Source organism: Hemibagrus wyckioides, linkage group LG08 (assembly GCF_019097595.1).
Source record: "Hemibagrus wyckioides isolate EC202008001 linkage group LG08, SWU_Hwy_1.0, whole genome shotgun sequence".
Classification (NCBI taxonomy): Eukaryota; Metazoa; Chordata; class Actinopteri; order Siluriformes; family Bagridae; genus Hemibagrus; species Hemibagrus wyckioides.
Window position 1 is genome coordinate 16,559,760 of NC_080717.1, and position 20,171 is coordinate 16,579,930.

Here is a 20,171-nt window from a genome sequence, read left to right on the forward strand (position 1 = left end):
TGTATACCATGATGTGTATTTTTCTTACAGCCATAGGTGGTGCTGTTGCACCTGGCTCCACAAAAGTCCAAAATAATCCAAAACCAGGTTTAGAGACCAGGTTCAGTTTAGCACTCCACATCAGGCTCTTGAAGGTGCATGGCAAATAGAGACACACTGCTAATTTCAAAATGTCTGTGACAATTTATTAGAAACAACATCCATGGTGCAGTCATGCACTGTCATGGCAACCACATATACCTACAGTCTAAAGGGTTTCCTGTATCTCTGTGGAAGACACTTTAGCTGTGTCTGAACAACCCTAATATAGTAGGCAAAAAACAATACACCAAAAGAGCAATATGTCTGGATTCTCAGTATTCATAAAAGAATAGGTAAGAAATACCCAACTGACTTACTGCTTCTGCTGAGATTCTACAGTATGGGTGAGCTGAGTAGAAGTTAAGAAGTTTAAGCTATAGCTTAAACGTTGTTTCTTGTAGTTAAAGTGTACTTGTTTAACACCTGAGTACATTGATAACTTAAGTTTAAACAAAAAAAAAAAAACAGTTGCATATTTTTTTCTTTTAGTTAATCTGACATTGAAGGTCACATGACGTGTGTATTAATACCACACACATGATCAGTAGATACTGTCACAATACACAATTTTGAACACACACTTTACTTCTAATGCATCACTGTTCCCAGAAGGACCCCTTTTTATGAGAAAAGCCTTACGTCAGTGATATTTGGGGGTTAGCCACAGCCTGATAACCCACTTCCTTACTCCTAACAGGCCCCAGGAGGACTACTGTTGCAATTTGTTAACAAGCCTAGCAATCTCAGCAGGAGCTTGTGCCACACATTGCAATCTGTCTGAATCCAATTGGCAAGCTATAATGTTTTCCACACTTTTAGGTGACAGGGTTGCCAACACTGTTAAAGAATCTATCTTGAGAATCATGACAAAAAAAATTCTTTGGCTTGCTTTACTATTAGGGAAAGCTTCCCCCCACGTTCATGCAAGGCCAGTGTGTAATGTATGTGAGGATAGAGTTGTCCCAAAAGGCTTGCTTCTTTGTGAGCGCACACGGCTGCCAGTTGTCCAACTATGGCATTATCCTTATGATTCAGACCAGCAGAGGTAACAAAGCCACTGTCATGCATCTTGTGAATACCCGTGGTGGTCCAGAAAGGCCAAAGTGTAGGACAAATATGATGTACATAGTCACTTTGTGACTTTGTTGAAGGTCTTGGCATGTGTATGTATTCTCACTGCACTTTGTGGTTAAGACTGCTGAAATGTCTGATATGACTGTCCATTAGTTCAGCTGCATCTGTTTGAAGGAAAGCTAAATCAGTATCGATGGATGCACAGAGGCAGACTAGCAATTTGATCATGGGGTCTCAATAAGTGCAGCTAATAGATTTTGGCCAAGGATGTGACAGCTTCTCGTTAGAAATACAGAACCCAATCTAACAGACTGTGTAACATTATTCCAGATCAACAAAGCATGTATTTGTATATAGTAATACTACATCAACAAGTAAGCTAAAACTATGCCTTTATGAACTTAAATAGCAATTGAGTGATCTATTACAAAATTAAATCATGATAAAACCCTTCAATATCATTATGAAAATCTGTCATGATGATCAGTCCATCAGCCCAATCCACAAAAATCCATTTCCATATTGGAGCACTTGGGCAAATATGCCTTGCATACCCTTATACTTGCTTTTTAAATATAAGCTCTTGTGCATGGAATTAATGGCTGGCAAACAATTTCATCACAATGGAAAAAATACAATACATTATATCCATATCATATGTATATATAATGATATGATATATTAGTGAAATTCATATATACTGCAGATGCTAGATAAAAAAAATTTGACAGTTAGGCACTAAGGCTTGTGCGTGACTAGTGCAGTGCCACCCTGTGGCAATTCACGCTATCAGTTCCTACCTCTATGATTGACTATTTTCCTGGTGAAATTGAAAATGCCCAAAGGGAGCTCATAAGACGCAGGACATTGCATGTCAGAAACATTGCACTTCTAGTTCATAGAACCTTCAGGCCAGGAAGGAACATTCTGTATATAAAATTATGTGAAGAAAAAAAATCTCTCCTATGGTGAAAATTTCTTGGTGTAAAAGTATTTTTCAATACACAATATATACTCAGAGGTCATGCACACTCCCATGATTCTGGGTCTACTTGTCCTCTTAGAGGGATTACTGCAGGTCAATACTGATCACCTTTATCCTTATATCCAATATCCAGGTAATATATATCCAATAGTATTTTTCATCATATCTGATTGCTGATAATTTCTTTAACTATGTGGAAGAAATATGACAAACCTAGAAGGACAACTGGCTTAACAGGTGTTTGCACTCACCAGGGAGTGTTTGCCCATCTTTACGGGAATGCAGCAGTATTGAGTATATTTGTGTTTGTTCTGTCAGTCTCAGAATGGGGAAGTTGAGTGAATCCAGCAACCTCAATCTTTTTGGAATCACACGGAGACAACCATTATGTACTGCCCAGGGCATAGAAATATTTCTGGCCTTCACTTGCTTCTGATAGACACCTACTGTTGCACTGCAGCACTGTGTGGAAAGTGATATAACAGTTTTTATGAGCTCTTTGTTTCTTGGGCCCTTACTAGATACTCAGTGGCAGACAGGCTTATCAAAGGACCTTTTTGTGTGTCTGACTACTCTGTGCTCTTAGCACTATATACTATGTAACATTTGCAAAAGCAAACTGCTCTTACATGAATACATATTTTGAGCACTTTTTTACTTTCCATAGATGCGTAATCTCAAGCAGAACTTGGAGCCTATACAAAAAACACTGGATGCAAATCAGGAATACGAAAAAAATTAAACTTAAATAAATCACAGGGCCTCCCAAGATACATGATACCATTTAAACCTATTGTAACTGGAAATGGGGAGCACAGTAACTTAGTGATTGGCATGTTTGCATTGCACCTACAGGATTGGGGGTTCAGTTCCCACCTCTGTGCTGAGTGCATAGAATTTGCATGTTGTCTGTTGGGGGTTTCCTTCTCTAGTCCAAAGAAAAAAAGCCTTTATTTGTCCCATACACATTACAGCTAAGGAAATTGATACAGCGAGAGTTAAGTGCCTTGCTCAAGGGCCAAAGATTGGCAGCTTGGCAGTGCTTGAGCTTGAACTCCCACCTTTCCAATCAGTAACCCAGAGCATTAACCATTTGAGGCACCACTGCCCCACATGCATTGTAGATTGACTGGCATCTCTAAATTGCCCATAGTGTGAGTGTGCACACGATTGTGCCTCGTGATGGGTTGGGCACACTGCTTAGAGTGTCCCTTGCCTTATGCCGAGTCCCCTGGAAAAGGCTCAAGGTTTCCTGCGACCCTGTGAAGGAGGAGTGGTATAGAAAATGGATTGATGGACGGATATAACTGGAAAATATGTTGGAGGATGGTTTGTCAGCTATTTAAAGATCCCACCAGGACTTTGTAGCAAGCATAATCAGTTTTATAAACACTCAGCCAACACTTTATTTGGAACATCTATCCACCTGCACATTTGGGAAATTATCTAATCAGCCAATCATGTGGAAGCAGCATAAAGCATACAATTATGCAGATACAGGTCAAAAGCTTCAGCTCACGTTCCCATCAAACACCAGTAAGGTGACGGAATGTAATCTGAGCGACTCTGACCATGGTGTAGTTGGTGGGACCAGGTTTGGTATTTCAGAAAGTACTGATCTCCTGTAGTCCCCATATAAAAAATGGCACAGGAAATTAAAAAAAAAAAAAAAAAAAGTTAAAAATTCATGGAGTGAATACATTATATAACTCAGCCATGGTTATCAGAGAAGCATTTCAGATCATGACAAACCTTGAGGCAGATGGGTTACAACAGCAGATCATCACATCATGTTCCACTCCTGTCAGTCCACAGCAGGAATCTGAGGCTACTGTAGACACAAGCTCACAGACACTGGACAGTTGAAGGTTGGACAAAAAAGTTGCCTGGTCAGACAAATCTCGATTGCTGCTGTAAAATGCTGATGGTAGGAGCAGAATTTGGTATCTGCAGCAGGAATCCTTGAACCCAACCTGCCTTGAGTGAACAGTTCAGGCTGGCAGCAGTGGTGTAACAATGTGGGCAATTTTTTCTTGGCACACATTAATACCTGTCAAACATCATTATCGTGCCACTACCTATTTGAATATTGTTGCTGACCACATGCATCACTTTTTGGAAACTATTTAGCCATCTTATAATGACTTGGTCCATTATTTTAATGCAGCATGACACAAAATACAAGTGGTTAATTAATTGGGTTAATTAACATGACGGGGAGTTCAAACAAACTTCACTGGCCTCCAGTCACCAGTCTGAATCTAATAGAACACCTTTGGGATGTGGTAGAACAGGAGATTTGCAACATGAATGTGAACAAAAATCATACACATATGAATACCTCTTGTTGGCATGGACCAGAAGAAATGTTTCATAACGTATAATACATGCCATTGTAGATGTACTGAAAGAAAGGAGGGGGTCCTACACTGTATTAGTATTTTGTTCCTAATAAAGTGTCCAGTGGTGCAGTTATACTTGAATTTTTCATACTCTTCCGCTCCTAACCATTGCACCTGACATACTAGTGGGATGAAGAGACAGACACAGAGAGGGCAATTGAAGAAAAAAAAAAAGAATCTAGAGTGAAAGATAAAAAGAGAGCAAGTGAGATGGGGGAAGGGAAAGAGTGTGAGTATGAGAACTAGTAGATCCAATAACCACTAGGAACACAGCGGAGGTAATATAAATTTATTTTATTACCAAAGGGGGCCTTGTGTAAATTCGGGGATTCTGTTGTCTGCACAATGCAGGGGCGTATTGACATGGAATATAAATAACAAGCAGATACAGTGAGATTATTATTTATTTCTTTTTTCCTGTGGCTGCCTCCATGTTAGCTGCTGCTTCCTCCTTCAGTCTCTCTTCGCGCTGTCGGAGAAACTCGCCGTAGTCTTCGGGTGACAAGCTGACAGAGCGATGACAAGAGAGGAGTGAGGGAGCAAGCGAAAGACATACCGCAAGAAGAGAGGAGGGTACAGAGGCAGGAGGTGGAGAATGAGAGAAGACGAGAAGAGGAGTGGGGGGTGGGGTGGGGTGGGGGTTGAGAGATACATCAGCATTACATTAGAATTTCAAAATTCTCTTCAGTTCATTGAAATGCAGAACAAATGTCTTTCATGCATGCATGATGAGTCAGGCTGGTTGTGCTTTAGTGACAAGGTTCATTCACCCAGGAGCAACAATGTCATCTTTGAGACATCTGAGACCTAGTTAACTAATGTAATGAGGTTCCGTTCTCATACCCGTTCCAAATGCTAATAAATCACGCTGGCATGATGCCATTTCAAACGGATGTTTGTACATCAGTTAACAGAAAACTTCTTTGCCAGGAGGTAAAAAAAAAAATCTTTGGCTATAAATATGTGCATAAAGCCATTACCTAGCTCTCACCAAGATTCCTCATCTTTATTTAACTATTAATTATGCAAACTATAAAAAAGCATTTTTCAGCTAGAAAACCGGGTGCAAATTGAGTTCGCTAGGGAGCACAGAAATTTTCGAATGTGGATGAAACAGAAATCTGAAGAATTTGGAATGATGGCAAGATGATTTATCTACACCGTTTAATTTTTTTTTTTTTTTTTTTTTTTAAGTTTTGCATTATGAACTGAATAAAAATGTGTGACGAGGCATCTTCCCAGCATAATACTCACCAAATGCTAGTTTTTATATGAAAGTGGTGAAGATGTGCTGCATGTATAAAGTCTTGTGTATTTGATGTCAATGTTTGAGTCGGTGTGTAACAGTGCGAGAGACAGATTTGTGTTTCTTACTCGTCGACAACTTTGATGCCGAGTGATCTGGCTGAACCGATGATGCTCTTGACCACGTTCTGCATGGACGCATCCTGCAGCTTGAAGCACTCGTCCTGTGCCTTGACCTTTGCTATCTCATACACCGCCCTAACAGACACCATACCCGCCATCTCATGCCCTAGTGGGAACAGCAGAGGCACAGAGCTGGTTAGGAGTGAAGAGATAGAATCAGACGTAGAGGAAAAGTGGGGGAAAAAAACCTAGAGCACAAGAGCAAAAGCATAAAAGTGTAACAGTATGACAGTGAGAACAGCACCAGAGTAAGAGGGGTGCAGAGGAAGAAAGAGAAAACTTACAAGCAGTCAGAAGGAAAGGAGAAGAGAGAGTATTAAAAGTGCAGCTGTTAAGAGAGGGTATAATTGAAGCAGACTTGAACATAGGAAAATGAGGCAACATTTACAATTCTCTTTCCATCATGCAGCACCTTTTTGCCACGGATTTTCTCTGAATAAATTTGCTGCTTCTTCTGGCATGGCTCAGCATAAATATATCATCAATCAAAAAAAAGCAATCTGAAGACAGTCTGTCCATTCGTAAAACATAAGCTGGGACTGTAGCATACAAATGGCTGGCCCAGAGCTGCATGAAGGCCATGGCGATGTATGACCACAGCTTTAGTTATAATAGGGCTAACTCACCAGTTTTTCCTGCACCTTTCTCGATGCCCGCTGCTTGTTTCAAGAAGTAAGATACCGTGGGCTGCCCGATCTTCAAGTCATACGTCCTATCTGGCTGTAGAGAGGAAAAAGAGACACACTCAATGGATAGTTCATCCATTAAAGATAAAAAAAGATTAAAAAAAAAAAAACCTAAAAAAGGGTTTTGAAGTCAGAATGACAGCAGTAACAAATTGACCATATGCTAAAAACATGGTCAGCACAGCTGCAGTGCTTAATCTCACTAGTGTGAAGACGTGAAAAAACTTTTTCATATTTACAAAGATTTGTCCACCTCTAAAACCACGGCATGTAAACATGCAGCTATTAGTGACACTCTGGGCTCAAACTCTGCAGGTGAGCCCTGCAAAAAAAAAATCTAATTGCTATTCACAGCCTCAAAGAGTCTTTTGTAGACTCTCTGATGTGTCCAGTGAAGCTAACATGTTCGCACACCATAAGCACACACTAGTCTGGGCTGCTACTGAAGCTTTAAGGCAGGGATTAAGTGTCACAGAGTGGATCAAAGACAATGAGCACAGAGCAGACAGCCTAATGGGACCGCTGGGAATTCACAAGAGACCGACATGGCAGCATGGCCCAGCTAGAATCGACTGCAGCCATCCAGCTAAACTCTGAACACAACATCGCCAATTAAACGCCACAAAATGATCCTTACTTAGTTGAGGCCAGCTAATCTTTTACTTCTGACATCCTTAATCCATGTCACTACAAAAAAAAAAAAAAACTACAATTGCTCTAGGGCCTGCTTTGCATTCAGCTGTTAATCATTATTGTTATTTCCTCTTTTGTCTTGAATGCCAGGACATTTCTTCACTAGCCATTTGCATGTTGCTTAAATCAACCACAAGACAAATACAAAGCAACAGCAACTCAAAATTTCAAAATGATGAATTACAAATGATGCTGCTGTTAAGAATGAAATACAGTAAATAGTACATTAAGGTATATAAAAGTCTTCTTTGACCGGATCAATGACTTCAGACAAATTCTCTGAGAAATTTGTTAGATATTATGGGCTATTACACAATATGCTAATGCATTTAACGATTTTTTTTAAATCGTTGTGTTATAAATAGATTAGACACGATCATTTGTGAATATTCATTCCATCAAGCCAATTAAGGTCAGCAGGTAGAATGTCCTGGTTAAGTGTTCAGTGTATCATCCTATAAAACAGCTCAGTCTAGCATTAAATTTGACTTATTCCACACTGACAGAGTGAAGCTGGCAGGACACTCGGCTTCTGAAAGCAAGATCCAAAGTATGTTTATGAATGTTGTTTATGATCAGCACGCTGCACAGAGGGATATGGCCATTCACCAGCTTCCCCAGGCTTCAGTGAACCATGGTCAGGGTCATAATGTTTGAAAGGAAAAAATTCGGCCCAGTAGTGAAATTACTCATGCAGTAACAACAAAAAAGAATTCCGACTGCGCCACAGAGCTCCGGGCTTTGCATAAGAGGCATGAACCGTGGACCAAAACACAGTTGTTTATGTAGCAAAGTGTTTTTTGTATCCATTTTCTTAGAAGACATCAATATAAAGTAGCAACAATGCTCTAAAATAATTAAATAATTAAGAACAGTAATTAAAAACAAATAAGATGTTTAATTAGCATTTGACAATGGGAAGCCATCATCATTATTAAATTATCATCATCATCATCACATTATTAAGACCTTTTGGATCTAAATAGGATAAAAGTTTCCATTGTTAATAGACAATAGTAAACAAAATAATTGGTATTTTTTTATATTTCCAGAAATTGTTGGTAATTGCTGGTATGTAGAGCTGAGACTCAATTGTTCTTTTCAGACTTTCTATTAAGATCTCTCAGCTGTTGTTCCAAAGCACATTTAGTGACTAGAAGAGCTGCTGCATTTGCCAAAAGCACTTCAAAACCAGATCCATGAGAAAAGCAAGTCCAACATCAAAACTCAACCATTTAGCCTTTGGACATCATTAATTAAAGCATCAGGTGCTCAGACTAGGTGACAATCTGTGCTGCATTTTGTGCAGGATTCATTCAGTGAATCACACCTCATGGGCTTTCAACACCACCACAAACAAGTAGCTCTTAACCAAATGAAAAGAAAAGAAAAACCTTGACAAAGAAGTTTAATTTAGTCCTTGCCATGTGGGAACACTCAAGTGCAGGTACATTTGGGGGATTAAAATATTAGGCATAGGCAGCAACACTGATTTTATTTTTGATCCTTTAAAAGGGATAATACCAAACCTGGTATCTGAATAAAGACTTCTTGTCTATTTCAAAAGAATAAAAACAAAATTTCCATGGTGGAAATTTGGTAACATGGAGATTAAGGTGATTATATGTGACATAAATAATTTAAGACTGTTCTCTCTCTTTGTGCTTAATTACAGAAATAAGCCATATATATATATATATATATATATATATATATATATATATATATATATATATATATATATATATATATATATATATATATATTCTCTCTCTGTCTCACTCTCTTTCTGTCTCTTTGTCTCACTCTCTCTCTCTCTCTCTCTCTCTCTCTCATGCCTGGAAGGCTGCCATTATGTGTGAGTGTGTGCATGAAATGGACTGGCAGGTGGAAGGAAATGGTGGAGGGAGCTGTCGCTTTATATGAATCTTGCATATTATTCGTGAAACAAATGGTAAAATGGTTCAAAATGGTCCTTCATTTATTAAAATTATGTCACAGTTTTCTCCACAAAGTAATTGAAAAAAAATAATCCTACTTAAAACGCCAAATTTGTTTTGGCAAAATTAGTCAGTTAAAACATAGTTATGCCAGATATTTGGTGATAAAATTAATTAAACTTATTGGCATCAAGCGAAAGACTCGTGAAAGAGTAATAGTGCTGCGGGGAGGGGCTGTGTTCCCAGTGAGGAAGAAAGAGCAGTGCAGGATGAAAGAAGACTGAAAGATACATACAAATCATCTCAGGAATACTGTGGTTAAATTATTTATTTAATCTACTTCACTGTGTTAGTCTTATTTTAACATGAAGACAAAATGAAAGTGTTATTTCATGTGTGATGGGGACAGTGAGCATTTTATCACCACACTGCTGGTTCAGGTGAAGCAATGTTAACTCAATCATGGCTAGCTAATAATCGCTAGCTAAACATCTCATGCTACTGTTTATGGAGTAATATTTTGGACCAAACGAGCACACACACACTGTGTAATGTGACAAAATTAATCATTCTAATTGATTAAATTTGATTAAATAATGATCAGCTGTTCTTGTAGGATTTCCTTCACGTCTTATCTTTTTTATCTGGCTGCTGAAGACATGGTCTGCAAACAGCTTATACACTATATTGCCAAAAGTATTCGCTCACCCATCCAAATAATCAGAATCAGGTGTTTCAATCACTTCCATGGCTACAGGTGTATAAAATCAAGCACCTAGGCATGCAGACTGTTTTTACAAACATTTGTGAAGGAATGGGTCGCTCTCAGGAGCTCAGTGAATTCCAGCGTGGAACTGTGATAGGATGCCACCTGTGCAACAAATCCAGTCGTGAAATTTCCTCGCTCCTAAATATTCCACAGTCAACTGTCAGCTGTATTATAAGAACGTGGAAGTGTTTGGGAACGACAGCAACTCAGCCACGAAGTGGTAGGCCACATAAACTGATGGGGCGGGGTCAGCGGATGCTGAGGCGCATAGTGCGAAGAGGTCACCAACTTTCTGCAGAGTCAATCGCTACAGACCTCCAAACTTCATGTGGCCTTCAGATTAGCTCAAGAACAGTGTGCAGAGAGCTTCATGGAATGGGTTTCCATGGCCGAGCAGCTGCATCCAAGCCATACGTCACCAAGTGCAATGCAAAGCGTCGGATGCAGTGGTGTAAAGCACGCCGCCACTGGACTCTAGAGCAGTGGAGACGCGTTCTCTGGAGTGACGAATCGCGCTTCTCCATCTGGCAATCTGATGGACGAGTCTGGGTTTGGCGGTTGCCAGGAGAACGGTACTTGTCTGACTGCATTGTGCCAAGTGTAAAGTTTGGTGGAGGGGGATTATGGTGTGGGGTTGTTTTTCAGGAGCTGGGCTTGGCCCCTTAGTTCCAGTGAAAGGAACTCTGAATGCTTCAGCATACCAAGACATTTTGGACAATTCCATGCTCCCAACTTTGTGGGAACAGTTTGGAGCTGGCCCCTTCCTCTTCCAACATGACTGTGCACCAGTGCACAAAGCAAGGTCCATAAAGACATGGATGACAGAGTCTGGTGTGGATGAACTTGACTGGCCTGCACAGAGTCCTGACCTCAACCCGATAGAACACCTTTGGGATGAATTAGAGCGGAGACTGAGAGCCAGGCCTTCTCGTCCAACATCAGTGTGTGACCTCACAAATGCACTTCTGGAAGAATGGTCAAAAATTCCCATAAACACACTCCTAAACCTTGTGGACAGCCTTCCCAGAAGAGTTGAAGCTGTTATAGCTGCAAAGGGTGGACCGACGTCATATTGAACCCTATGGATTAGGAATGGGATGTCACTTAAGTTCATATGCGAGTCAAGGCAGGTGAGCAAATACTTTTGGCAATATAGTGTATATGCAAAGTGTCTGCTATACAGAACTCTTATCCCCTCTTGGGTTATCATGTTTTTTTTATTTTCAGACAGACTGTGCATTTCCTAAACCCTCTAACTTCGATCATTAGCTTTACAGTAAAATCAGGATATAAAGTGTACCTCAGGAACCAGAGTAGAACATCATTTAAAGCATGACTACAAAAGTGATTGTAGGCACTCTTTTCCTCTGAAAATATCTCCTGCTCACAGTGTTTTTATGCTTTGTACACCACAAAAACAACAGAAGCTGACTTTTTCCTGCCTCTTGGTATTCACAGCAGCCATCAGTAGGGAAAAATCTCAGGAGGATTAAATCTAAAGAAAAAAATATCAAAAACTCCAGCGTGTGTCATGAGAGGCCCCAGATTGATATCACAGCAAAACAAGATCAATATCAGATGCTTATTCACAACAAACTATATATTTTTTTCCACTTTTCTTCAGATATGCAGGTTGGATTGGATGACAGTGCCATGGTTTAATGGTGCAAATATTACTCAATGATAACACATGCCTAAATTTGCAAGAACATAAAGTGTCTCCCTACGAGACATTGTATATTTATTCAGAAAAAGACAGAAAGCAGCAGTTTATACTATCAGACAGAGTGCTTAACTGGAGCACTGCTAAATGAAAGAAAAGAAAACAGAACCTGCTTTAAGAGCTTCTGGTTAGTCGTGCGACCCCTAAAGTTTGTCATGAGCAACCCTAAAGAAATGAAAAGAAATCCTTCACAACTTCAGTATTGAGTCTCACAGCCTGCCACCCTGGCATTAATTCCACATGCAGCACAGCACACATGAATCCATCTTTATGTTAGAGCTTGAGACAGGGTGCATTTTGCCCATTATATTACTTTACCTGCCTGGTAAAAAATATAAGCAGAAAAGGAGGAGACACAAGGACTGGATTGAAGGAGACAGAGAAATAAGAGGAGTCAGGTAAGGCTCTCCTAATGCACCCAAGACACAAATCATTCAGGGTGCTCCCATTACTCCACGAAGCACTGAAGCGAGTACATTACCAGTATTAACTCCAGGGGCTGAAATGATAACAGTGTCTTTGGCGAATATACTATAATAAAGAAGATCAGACAAGTTCAGGCCAGGTGAAACCTATGTGAATTGCATTGCGGCGGCTACTAATTCCAAAGTCTTTGCACCGCAGTTGATTCCAGTCAAATCAATGACTCCATTTGAAAATAATATCCATGCAAGCTTCAATCTACGATTTTACATTCATACTGCATCAGTGGCTGCTTATAACAAGTGGGTTAGAACCATACATGAGCATCTCCAAGGACTCATATAAATTGGATAAATGAATATGGGCCAAGACAGATAATGATAATTTGCCACAATCCCAGGGCCATGTGGGAGAGTGGGCTACACAATGCAGAATGAATTTAATTATAAAAGCTAATTAAAAAAAGTGTTCACATTTTACCTTGACGTTGATCTTGATGGGAAGAGGAATGCCTTCTTTGAGGTCTTTGGTTTTTTCATTGAAGTCCTTGCAGAACGCACCAATTGGGATCCCTTGCTAGAATGACAAAAAAAACAGGAAAGAAGACTCTGTAAAAAAAAATTCTGAATAGGTGCAGGAAAAATGATATGATACTGATGAGATAAATTAAGTCAATTCACTTTCTTGATATATTGCAGGCATCATTAATTTTCTTATAGCAACTGCAACCTCTGATTTGAAGCAGCTGATTAGAATGTAATAACTTGCCTTATATAACTTTTCAGTGTTAAATAACTTTTGTAACCTGAAAGGTATAATTTAACAGTTAATGAAAAATATATTGTGATGCATTGGGTGTATTGATCTAATATGATATTCATGTCATGATATAGCTGATGTCACCTGCCCCTCAATATAAATTGATACACTGAATATTTCAGACGGTCAGCTTCTGGTGGCTTTCATTTTAGGAATACCAATTACCCTTTAAGAAAGGCAGCATGGTGAGTGTCAATCATTCAATAACTTATTGGTGCACTGCAAGTGCCTGTGCATGCTTGGATGCCTGTGTTAGCACATGAGTGGGAGAATGGAGGAGTCCATTTAGCCAAGGGTGAGTGAGTGAGTGAGTGTGCATGTGTGTGTGTGTGAGTGTTTTTAGAATATGGCGGTCATCACGCCTGTGAGACGTGATAAATGAGATCCTTGTTACTGCTCCCTGCCAGATAGAGAGTGAAATGTACAGCTGACATTAAGTGAGCACTGGCTGCCATTTCCCCTGCGTTCCTTCTATTCAACATGGGTGCATTTTCTGTGACACTAATTCACAGGCCACTACTAGTCAGTAATTTAATTACAGGAAATAGAGAGCTATGCTGACCTTCCCAAAGGCACCATGTTGACTAAGGCTCACTTTTCAATCCTGCTGCCAGATTTAAGATAAAGGTAGGCTCTGAATTTCTGAACCAAATCATTTAGGGTCAGCCTGACATGTCAAGAAATGTCAGGCAATCATTAAAAAGCCTGAGCCTGGAAATTCTAGCCCCAATACACACTGGTTCCAAAGCACCTTTGCTGTGCAAGGTGATTGCAGTTCCATTTACATTTCGAGTTTAGTTGATCTTTTTCAAAATCTAACATTAATATGGATGTTTAGTCCTGTTTAGCAATATACATTAATGAATTACTAAAGTTTTCTTTATGCAGTGGTGTCGAGATATGACATAAAATGGGATTCAAAACACTGACCTTATCTTTCAATCAAATACTAATAAAACCTATATCAAACAGATAAGAACAAATATCCTTGGACAGGACCACAATAATGCACCTAAGAAGAACTATTTTCAAAGGAAAGATTTATTTGAGGACATTTTTTTTATATGACAAAAGTGCTGCCGTTGCCATGCCAACTCAAAGAAAATACTACCGGTCTGGATGAGTTAAATGCTTTTGGACGCAGGCACCAAGTAATCTTCCTCATGGCAGATGGCTGGTGTGTTGCATTTGAATTTGGGGGAAAAAAGAAGAGGAAAAAACAACTTGTGCTAATAAAATGCAAAACAAAAGCGCCCGAATTCAGTCTCCCTGCTGACTTGCTTATTAACAGCAATCTCATGTGAACCATCCTGGCATCCAAGCTAACTCTCATTCAGCTGAAAACAACAGAGCTGAGTAAACAAGTGGGGTGGGGTGGGGTGGCTGGCAATTAAATACAATTTTTTTCCCTATTAGTTTGTGTTTTCTGGCACAGGCTCATCAGATCTTCCTCTGGTAAAAAGTCTAGGATTTAAAGCTAATGCTGTCCCACGTCTTTCCATCTGCCTTTTAACTACAAAGCAAAGTAAAACACTGCAGCTGGAAGGTAGTTCTAACTATAAAATGGATCATCTGCTAGACAAACTGCAGACAGTTTTATAAGAAAGGCACGTGAGTGTCGCTGGAGGGGACTGAGACTAGAGATGTGATATAAGCAAGAGCATACTAGGGGCACAAGACCAAGTCAAATCGAGTCAAGCAATGGCAGCCATAATGGACGTCTAGATGTTTCATTATCATAAGTGTGGCCACTATAAGATTGGAAAACTGTCTAAGTGAAAAGGAGAGTCAGTCTCTTTGGCACTCTTTCTAAAGCTTGGTGTTGGTTCATAGAGATGCCAAGTGTTTAATACAAAGGCCACAGAGGTTTCACTTTGATGCTCTGGCCAAATTGACAGTCCAGCCTGCTAAAGCCTAGGGATCTAATCATCCTGATGTCAAGCAGTCCAATTAAATCCTTTCTTTCCCCCGCCGTGACTGATAAAAGAAGAGTAGTCAGGAGCAAAATGGTTGCTCTACATCACCTTGATGGGAGCATTTAGCTTCCCCTAGACAACTTACTCAATACTTCAGAGGGATATTAAAGTTCTTTATCATTTTGAGACTCTCATAATGTATCCTTTATGACAGGAGGTCTTAAAAAAAAAAAAAGATGATTCTTCTCAGTCATGCCTGATAAAATTTATAAAAGTAGATGCTGTCACAGCAAAAGAAGCGATATAAACATTCCACTTTACTGGAAACCATGTTTTCAAAATGACCTTAAAAATAGTCAAGTGCTCTTAAATATATTATTCCTTCAGTCAAGGTCTCCTCAGCAGGGAAAAAAAACCCTTTAATGAATAACTAATTTCTGCTCCAATGTTCTAATCAGCACAATTTGACCCCCTAATTATGCCTTTTATTATAAAAGAAGAAAAAATGGTGCTTAAAATGTTTTGCACAAAATAGTAATCAAGTTGTTGCCCTCAGTTCTTGTTATTAACAAAACAACAACAACATTTTTCATGTTTTAAAGTTAATGTTGCTTAACCTGATTCTTCACCAAAATACTAGACACCAAAAGAACCAAGCCCACCAGAGATGCAGTCTCAAAATTTATAGGTCTTAGTATTTAAAATCTGGCAGATCGTAATAATAGAGTCATTTTATAAAGGGCGCCAATAATATCTTATGACCCCAAATATCTGTAAATGTGTCCTTCATTCAGCTCCTGTCTGGTCAGTGGAACAGGAGCTTTCAGAAAAAGGTCATTTCAGTACAAGTCTGGCAATATGTACTTTCACTGAACTGTCTCGCTGGATTAAACTCAGAATTAAAAATGTAAAAATGTATAAAAAATATTTTTAAAAGTGTGTTTAATTAGCATGATTTTACACAGAACTTTAACTGGAAACGGAAATAAGACAAAACTGTTATGAGGTTCATTTATCAGTACTGGCTATAAAATAAGTGACATGATTGAGAATGCTTATATCTACTGATCTGCAGAATGTGGTAGCATTTTGGGGTCACTGACTCCTGATACATTTATTCTGACTTACTATTCACCACCTTTCAAAAGAAAGCCTGGCTTTCAGCACCTGGAGTTCACGATTGTAGCTTTTAATGGAACCTGGGAGCCTGGGAACTTGTCATAATGGACACAATTAATTGTGCAGAGATTGAAATCTGGGTATTGCTGCCAAGCAGCTACAGTTGGGTCGTGGTTAGCTCTCCTAACACAATAATCCAAAATATATGCAAATCAACAAAACAATTGTTTCATGAGCATAGAATCAAACACATGACATCCAACCATTGGTCCCCTGATCTAAGCCTCACTGAAACCTGTGGAGTGAGCCGAAGAGAAAATTCCCCATAAGAGGACATCTCAATAAGCAGTGATTCTGACTCCTTGCTTCATATTTTTAAATCTCAACATGCATTATAAGCGAAGACTCTTGAACAATTGAATTACTAAATGCGCTTTCCGGATGAGGGCATATGAAGTTTTCTTATAATACATTTACTTCAATGAAAACTCATATATATAAGCTCTTATATTTTCAGTGTGCCAATAATTCTGGAGTTGACTGCTGTTTGATGGACAAATTTTCTATGCGGGATGTTTCAGATATTGATGGATAGTTATTACGAGGCTGTATATTTCCATGTGTGATATGACATGATCATCAGTGGTGGAATGTACAGTCAGTGCAAACAAATTTTCTCCCTGAGCACATTAAACATTCCAGCCTAACTCAACAAAGAGCAGTTCTGCGAAGCATAAACACGAGAATTAATGAGCACTGTCCTATGTGAACAGGGACTGATCCTTACAGCTGAATTTTGAACAAGCTGAAGTTTGAATAGAGCAGGATACAGAGAGCTGATCAAAATGCAAGTACTGACAAGAATGCAGAGAAATTTGCAGCGAGGTTTCAGTGTTCATTTTTATAAAAGGGTTAATTGTTTGAAAGGTTCAATTGATCATTACTTTATGGGGCTATATATGTTTTTTGTTTTTTTCTACTAATGGTAACATCACTGCATCCTTCAAAACCAGCATCTGCTTTGGAAAAACTGGCACTTTAAGGACAAAAAAACCCACTTGAATAACTTAATAAAAAACAACCAAGTTGGCATCAAAACTGTTTTCCATTGTCATTTTAAGGTTATCCCAAGGCAAATTAGTTTAGCAACTCAATAATGCATCAGGGGACGATGACAAATCAAATCAGATAAATAAACTTTCAAAATCCATTATATCATTTAAAATGTTGACAGTTTAAAATTGATTCCTCAGTCTGGTGTTATATTTTTTCCCCTAGCAATAATTGAAAAAAGAAAGAAAGAATTTTTGAGGGCACTTTCTATAAATGTGATCTGAAATGTACAATGCATAGTTCTGAGTGCATATATTCAGAAACAGAGCAGATAGCTTCAGAATAGGCAGCTTTGTAGTTTTCAGTGCCTGCTACTTTAGTGAGTCTCACAGAGATATATTAATGGGTCAAGACATTCAGGAAAACGCAGAAGAAACAGGGTTCAGTGTATTAAATGCAATATACCTTTGCAGCTTCTTACTGTTGTACTGTTCTGCAGTAAATCTACTGTACCCTTCACTACTACTGTACATTATATCTTTTGAAAAAGACAAGGTAACAAAAGGTATAGATACAAATGCTATATAAATATATCACAGACACACATTGTATATGAACATGTACAGCAGATCCTTTAAATCTTGTAAGATTTTGTAGGTCAGTATGCCAGATTTTTTTGCCCAGCACATTCCACAGATGTTCCTCAAACCATTTTTCAACACGCATTATCCTGCTGGAAGAGGTCACTGCTGTTAGGGAAAACCACTGCCATGAAGGGGTGTACTTGATCTGCAACATTGTTTAGGTAGGTGGTATCAACCACACAAATTCTTCTTATAGTCCATTTTAGTGCCATCTCTTCACTAGGTGAACACCCAACATTACCTGCCGTTTGTGGAGATGCTTTGACCCAGCTGACTAGCCATCACAATTTGCCCCTTGTCAAAGTCACTCAGATCCTTACACTTGCACATTTTTCCTGTTGCCAACACATTAACATCGAGAACTGACTGTTCACTTGCTCCCCAATATATCCCACCCCTTGAAAGGTGCCACAGTAATGAGAGAATCAATGCTATTCACTTCAACTGTCATTGCTTTTAATGTCATGGCTGATTAGTGTATAATACCCATATAACACCCATATAACTGAGAGAGCTGATGCACTCATGAAACATCACATTTAAAAAGCTTGAAAAACAATGTAAATAGTAATTCAAGGTAACACTGATTTTTTTTAATTATATCCCTGACTGAGAGAAGGAGAGAGCTCAATTAGTATTTGAAATAGTTAGAAGAACAGAGCAGTGTTTAGAGGCTAAATGCTAACAGAGGAAAGTATGGGATTTTATGGTACAATGACCAAATATGGCAGTTGAGTAATGGGTGAAAGTGCAAGAGTGAAGCAGAAAAAAATGGCCATTTTTAACTTGCAGAAAGATTTATTACAGGGAACATTTAAAATGAGTGAGGAACCATGTGTGGAACAGGACACGTACATGAGCATGATGAAGGACTTGTGGCAGGAAAGAGGATTAATTGTGCTATGTATGTAACTATGGGAAATTCATCGCCCTGGCAGAGGGTGGCAGGGTATAATCAGGGACAGGGTTAATTAAACTGTGCAATGTGAAACACTCTAATTAATTACCCTGATTCCTGTTTTCCTAATTTCATTTACTGCAATATCCCTTGTCTTATCACATTCCTCCCTACCGGGGTGGCATGCAGATGATTAACTGTAGACTATTAAGTTCCCTGACTCCAACACAAGACTTCAAACTTGGAGCAGGAACCCAGCAAACAAGGTTCATGCAATAAAAATCAAAAAGTACATTAGTGAGGACACGATTAAAAATTGAAGTAAAACATCTGGATGTTTGATACCCTTGATAAAAATGTTAAAATATCTAATATTTTATAAACTGGACATAAAGTGTTCTTTGACAAATACTTGGAAACGAAACGAAACGACTACTGAAACGAAACCTTTCGGATCAACCACTGAAACAAATCCTTTTAGACAAAGCACAGGCATGAACTCAGAAACTACTGCCTCAACACATCAAAGCTGCAATTGTTTTGGGCTTCCCTTATTTTCATAGGTAGACCATCTGTGTGTAAATGAGGTGTGTGTGTGGTGACAGCTCACTGCTACTGTGTGAGACAGATGGCCATGGGGTATGTGAGTATGCTGTTGGATTGAGACTTGTTTGCGCTGGAGGACATTTGGGCAGCAACCAGGTCCTCAGCACTCCAGAGTTATCCTTCACGTCCTTCTAAACTTCACTGTGCCTGTCAGGGAGGGAAAGTGATGACTGTGCAATGCTGGACATTTGCAACTCCCTCCTTCCCCTTTCTTCATGCCCTCATTTTCTCTTTCTCTCTCCTCCTATGCTGAGAGCCACAGAGCTCACTGACCTTCAAAGACACCCATTGGGACTAAAGACAGAAAGCTTGAGTGCAACTGAGGGGGGGCAGGCCAAAAAAATTGAAGTTGGGTAATAGAAAATCTCTCCGTGAAAATCAGTGAAGCACACAGATGATTGTGACAAGAAAGATGACTTGGCCTCCCCTTTCTCTCTCCATGGGTCTGATTAAACCACACACTCAAATGACCCCTGCAACCACAAGAAGATGAGGTGGTAAAGAAAATGGCGCACACACACAGAGAAAGAGAGAGAGAGAGAGAGAGAGAGAGACTGTGTCAGGATCATTTGGAATTTATATGTTAAGAAGACAAAAACCTGCATGGCGGGGCACTTAAAGAGGGTAGGGAACAGATAACAAGATCATGCTCAATTTCTTTCTATGATGCTGTGCAAATTAGATCTGAAAATAAATCACCTCCTCTCATAAATTCAACACTATTCAGAGACTGTGAAAAGGTAATACGTTTGACTATCAGTTCATTTCCTAGCTGGTGCAAAAATTAAAAGAACAGAAGGTCAATCACCATCAAATATGCCTATGATGAAAGAAATGAATGTTCAAAATAGGACCTAAAACTGCTAGGAACCTGAAAGAGTGAAAGATTAAGCTATGGTAGTAAAAAAAAAA

The 20,171-nt window shown here is 39.2% G+C and overlaps 1 protein-coding gene across 1 annotated transcript in view; it reads right to left on the bottom strand.

Annotated features, from left to right (window-relative positions):
- Window positions 1–4,821: 4,821 nt before the first annotated feature.
- The window catches only part of mrpl11 (mitochondrial ribosomal protein L11), a 40,475-nt gene continuing 25,125 nt past the window's right edge, over window positions 4,822–20,171 (bottom strand). The window contains exons 3-6 of the mRNA XM_058396286.1: window positions 12,685–12,780; window positions 6,597–6,690; window positions 5,917–6,076; window positions 4,822–5,048 (exon numbers count right to left, since the gene is read on the bottom strand). Coding sequence (XP_058252269.1) covers window positions 4,946–5,048; window positions 5,917–6,076; window positions 6,597–6,690; window positions 12,685–12,780 — 453 coding nt within the window. The 3' untranslated portion in view covers window positions 4,822–4,945. The remainder of the gene's footprint in view (window positions 5,049–5,916; window positions 6,077–6,596; window positions 6,691–12,684; window positions 12,781–20,171) is intronic.